This window comes from Chrysochloris asiatica, unplaced genomic scaffold (genome assembly GCF_000296735.1).
Source record: "Chrysochloris asiatica unplaced genomic scaffold, ChrAsi1.0 scaffold00009, whole genome shotgun sequence".
In the NCBI taxonomy this organism is placed as follows: Eukaryota; Metazoa; Chordata; class Mammalia; order Afrosoricida; family Chrysochloridae; genus Chrysochloris; species Chrysochloris asiatica.
This window is the reverse complement of record NW_006408527.1, coordinates 36,716,183-36,721,794: the sequence shown is the minus strand read 5'-3', so window position 1 is coordinate 36,721,794 and position 5,612 is coordinate 36,716,183. Positions and strand designations below refer to the sequence as shown.

General features: G+C 33.9%; 1 protein-coding gene across 1 annotated transcript in view; it reads left to right on the top strand.

Moving 5' to 3' along the window:
• RGS21 (regulator of G-protein signaling 21) overlaps positions 1–5,194 on the top strand; it is a 42,436-nt gene extending 37,242 nt beyond the window's left edge. Inside the window, exon 4 of the mRNA XM_006834187.1 lies at positions 4,991–5,194. Within this exon, the coding sequence (XP_006834250.1) occupies positions 4,991–5,194 (204 nt within the window). The remainder of the gene's footprint in view (positions 1–4,990) is intronic.
• Positions 5,195–5,612: the final 418 nt, after the last annotated feature.

Sequence of the window (5,612 nt, the reverse complement as noted above, 5' to 3'; positions counted from 1 at the left end):
TGGTAATTTTTATATTATTTTTTTTTTTTTAAACATATGTTTGCATCAGTTTCTTGTTTAAAATCCTTCACATTATTCTCAAGATAAGTAAAATTTTCTTACCAAGACTTATACAGCCCTACATGACCTGGCACTTTCATATCTTTGCAGATTCTCACATTGCTTCCCCTCAAACACCCACTGGGTAACTTTCAGCTCACCCTCCCAGGTCCAACCTTTTCTTGATCTGTTGTAGTCATATAATCTTCTGGTGATCAACTTAAAAATACAATTTCCTTCAGATAATTTTTCTTTCAGAAAGCAGTTTTCTCCATTTGGTATGCTTTTTCAAAATATGTCTTCATTACTTCCTATCCGTATTGTTGTTGTCATTAGGAGCTATCCAGTTGGTTCTGAGTAATAACAACCCTTTGTATAACAGAACAAAATGCCACCTGGTCCTGCCCTATCCTCAAAATCGTTGTTACGTTTGAGCCCATTATTACTGCCACTGTATCAATCCGTCTCTTCCTCTTTGTCACTGACCCTCCATTGTAAAGTATGTCTTTCACCAGTAAATGGTCCCTCCTGATAACATGTCTGAAGTATGAGAGACGAAGTCCTGACATCTTGCTTCTATCAAATGCAATTTTTCATATAATCATCTTTATATTTTCAGATCCTATTACAGTTCCCCAGCAGTGACTTAATTAATAGTTTTTCAGATATATAAAATGTTTTTATTTTATTTTTCTGAAAATGGGCATAATAACACTCCCTATATTTTAGGCATAAATTTGTTTTTGTTGTTAAGTACCATCAAGTCAGTTCTGACTCAGAGCAATGCTGTATAGGGTTTCCAAGGAGCAGCTAGTGGGTTTGAACTGCTGATCTGTAGCTCTCAGTTTAGTGCTGATCCAACAGTGCTACATCAGGAGGCCAGCCATAGTAGCCATATAAAAACTTAGTAGATCAAACAAAATCAATACATATTAACTTTTATTATTATATAATTTCTGAGCTGTGCAATCAATGTGGTTAGCAGCTAAATTATTAGAGTTTGAGTCTATCAGGAGGCACCTCAGAACAAAGCATGGTGATTTACTTCTAAAAAATCAGTCACTGAAAACACTATAGAACCCAGTTCTACTCTGTTACACATGGAATCTCTAGGAGCTGGAAGCCACTTGACAGTAGCTGATATTATTTCAGAGTTAAAATGTGGTTGCTGTTGTTGTTAAGTGCTACCAGGTCAACTCCAATTAATAGTGACCATGTATAGGCTCCTGAGGAGTGGCTGGTAAATTCAAACTGCCAACCTTGGAGTTCAAAGTGACCTTGCAGTCTAGTGCTTATCCTACATCACAACATTTTAAAATATTTTTATGGTTATGTTAGCGATGCTATCATTGCTCCAACTATTTTCCCACGGATGAAGACAAAGTAACCAGGGGCAAAAATTTAAAGAGAAAAGGTTCAAGAGAGAACTTTAGGAATGCATACCTGCTTTAATTTTATTTTGAAAAGACACGTGGAGAAAAAGAAGTTATAAAAGAAATAAAAGATCCCTGGTGGCACAATGGTTAAGCATTCAGCTGATAATCATAAAAGGCTGGTGATTCAAACACACCAACCTCTGCTTAGGAGAAAATGCCTGGCGATCTTCTTCTATGAGGATTTCAACCTAGGGAACAGTATGGAGCAGTTAAACTCCATTCTATAGGGTTGCTGAGTGCCTGAATCAACTCAATGACAGCTAACAATAGCAACAAATGAAATAAGAAAAAGATAAAAGGCAGACTAATTTCATGTCATGGACTGTTGAATTGCCTTTGTAATGACAAATCTTCTTTCTCTGATAATTATATTGAATACTTAACAAAAGCAAGTGCTTTTATAGCTAAATTTGTTTAAGCAAGAAATCAACTTTTCTAAGATTTTCAAATCAAAATTACATAAAATTATCAGGCAATTATAAAAAACGTGTCTTCTGTGATCTAGGATGTATTCTCATAAAATATTCAAAATGATTCAAAATTTAAATTATGAATGATGAGGAAAAGCTGTAGAGAGTTGCTGGGAGGATTTTAGAAAGTGAGATGGATTTATGTGCAAAATTTGACTTGGGAACAGAGTACATTAGCTTTATGGTGGCACTGGGGACAAGTAAATAATGATCTTGAAACAACACATGCACTGATAATGTGAGAAATCTCAAATGCCAGTTAAGATGTTTAAATTTTGTATTATAGAAAATTATGGATTTGCAGATGAATAGTCATACAATAAAAGTAATATTTTGGTGAAACGGATATACAGACTTTGGAAGGAAATGACTATAACTAGCAGATAAAAGCACAGATAAGAGGTTATAAAGGATCTCTGTGGACAGCATTGTTAAAACACTCTGCTGATAGTTGAAAGGTCAGCAGTTTGAATCCACCAGCTACTTCATGGGAGGAAAATGTGACTCTGCTTCCATAAATATTATGCTATTAGAAATCCTATAGGGCAGACTTATAGGGACTGTCCTGTATGGACCTTCTTTATAAAGTTGTCATGAATTGGAGTCGTTTAAAGGCAATGGGTAATGGCAATAGGTTACAAAAGTCTAAACTGAAGAGACAGAGTTAAGAATGAAAAAGACCATTGTGAAATTATCAATAAACAGCAGGATACACATGCATACACAAAATAAGGGATCAAGAAAGAAAGAAAAAAAAAAAGAGAGATGTCAAAGATGACTCATATGCTTGAACTGAACAAAATGGAGAAAAATAATAACATTTATACAAACATGTGGATGTGATATTTTGTCACTGACATTAAGCTGAATTTCCAAGACACATCCTCATAAGACTACTGATTATTTCCTGGGGACAGTTTATCTGCTCATCACTTGGTTATTTATAGCTGATGTTGGCAGTTCCTTGGGAGGAAAACTGAGCAAATCAGGAAAGTGAGAGAGATAAGTAAAAAATGCAAGTCCAGTATGTTTCATTATTAATTATCATTGATATGTTGATATGGAGAACAGTTCAAACTGTAAGCATGGTTGTGGATAAATTTAGAAGTCACTTTCATTTCATTTGAATAACACGTATTTATTGAGTTTTTATTCTGTAGGAGGCACAGCAAGGGATGCACAAAATGTAAATCTCATCTAAGTAGCACAAAGTCCTTTGAGAGGTCAGGGGAAAAAAAAGAGAGAAACTATAAATAAACTTCGTGCTGTTGTGTTGTTAAGTGCCATCGAGTTGGTTCTGACTCTTAGCGACCCTGTATAGGGTTTCCAAAGAGTGGCAAACTTCATGTGGTAGATATTATTTGAGCTAAGCCTTAAGGTCAATGAAAGACTTTAGCTGATGAGGAGTGACTTTCAGATAAACTAATGGCATAAGGTGTTCATAAGTGGGAAAGTACAAGAAATTTGAGGGAAAGAAGTGTAGCTTGGTGGGAATCCAAGGCACACACAGAAAAAAATTGTAAGGAGCAGAAGCACATACTGTAAATAATAATCTGGGCTTTAGACTTTTCAAATAGAAAATGAGGAGTTATGACAGATGTTTTATTTTAATTACAAATGACTATTGCTACTACAACTAGTACTACTAAGCCTGCACGGTGCACCAGGTATATGCTGGTTCTGTAATCAGTGAAAACTCACCCAATTAAAGTCTAAGAAAGTTAAGTTGTTATCATTATTATTATGAGGATACAAAGTTAGACAAATCATTAATGATGCTGTTGAAAAATTAACAACACAGTTGGAGGAAATGAGAGCATGCATTCTCAAATCATCACGATACAGATAACTTTATGAAAAATACTTTAGATTATGTTTAAATATAGCTACAAGATCTTGATAATCTCCATTATTCATTGATTCCCACTATGAAATAGGCATTATACAGAACTAGATCTTTTACATAAATTATCATGCCATTTCCCTTATTAAACCCTTTAATGTCTTTCAATTTGGTTTTCTGAAAAATTAGCAATGTTTTACATACAAACCCTACAAGACTTAACCTGTATCTCTTCTTCCACCCTCATCACAGATACTTCCTTTCTAACACCCTTTAACTTTACTCTTTCTAGCATAATCTCTTCATAATATGCCAGATTCTTTCTCACGTAAGTATTGACTGCTAAGTGTTTGGAAAAAAAAAAAAAAGATTAATAAAACAAATATTGCAGCTACCTTCTGTGATCTTTATATTTAAGAATCAAATTTCCCTTGCAGATTATGAATTTTTTCAGTTTAACATGGCTGTCCTGGATAGGAAGATGTATTGAATTGGGACAGTATCACTGCAATACAGTTAAGGGTTTCACATATTTGTAGAAGAAAGATGGGTTACAATATATGATATCTCTATTATACTTTGCTCTGTGGTGGGATAGTAGTAAGAGCCAAGGATATATATATATATGAAATATATCACATACATATCATCTATAATAATGTAATATCTGAGACAGATGAGGATCTGAGGTATTATTTTGCCTACTGGGGGATATAAAAAGAAGAAATACAAAAAGAAAATGCAATGTTGTGGGAAAAATGAAGAGAGGAGGTATGGAGACTGGTTGTGGGCTGCTAGAAGCCAAATTAGTAACTTCTAATTGAAATTCTGCCTATGGAAACCACATTTTATGTATTAACTTCAGATTTCTAGGAAACAATAAAGTACAGGTAAGAACAAAATTAAATAATAAAATATGTTGTTTTCTCTGTTTGATTTACGTTTTAAAATTTTTGATTAGAAAATAAGGCTTTTATTCTGTTGCCTGTCAATGGAAACCCTTTCAACATAGGAAAAATAATTAAACCAAATTTGTGTCGTACCATCCAGACAATGAACGATGGATGACCTTTTAGCTGCTTTGCATCAGATCAGCTTGGTGTTTGGAAACAAATTCAAACATCATGTGTGTCTGCCACCTGTACAAACTGTGCACTCTTTGATTAAACTAATCTTACAATCTGCCACCTTAATTTTCACAGATTAACATTGACTTCAGTACCAAGGACCTCATCTCAAAAAATATTGCAGAACCAACACTCAAATGCTTTGACGAGGCTCAAAAATTAATCTACAGTCTCATGGCCAAGGACTCTTTTCCTCGATTTCTAAAGTCAGAAATTTATAAGAAACTGGTAACTAGCCAACAGGTTGGAAATCACAAAAAATGGCTACCTTTCTTGTGAAGAAGTAAGTGATAAAGTAACACTACGATATATTTTGGGGATAAAACAAGTCATAAGAGGTATCAGCTCTCAAGCACTATAGCCAAGGTTTTGTTTTAATATTCAATGACAATGTAAGCTTTTTTAGGACTTAGAAAGTATGTTTGTTTGTTTTTTAATGCAAAAGAAAAATATATATTTCTCATATAGTAAGAGTGAATTTCTAAGTCATTATTTACCTTAACCAGGTACTTAAAAATCTCCTACTGGGAAGAGTACAGAAGGGGTTTATAGAAACATAATGCACTTAAACCATAAGTGGATATTCTTCTGGCATTATAAATTAAATGAGCTATATATTTTCATATCACAGTATGGAAGACTGCATCATATATGAGACTATAAACATCGTTTTCATTATTCAAAACCTCACTTCTAT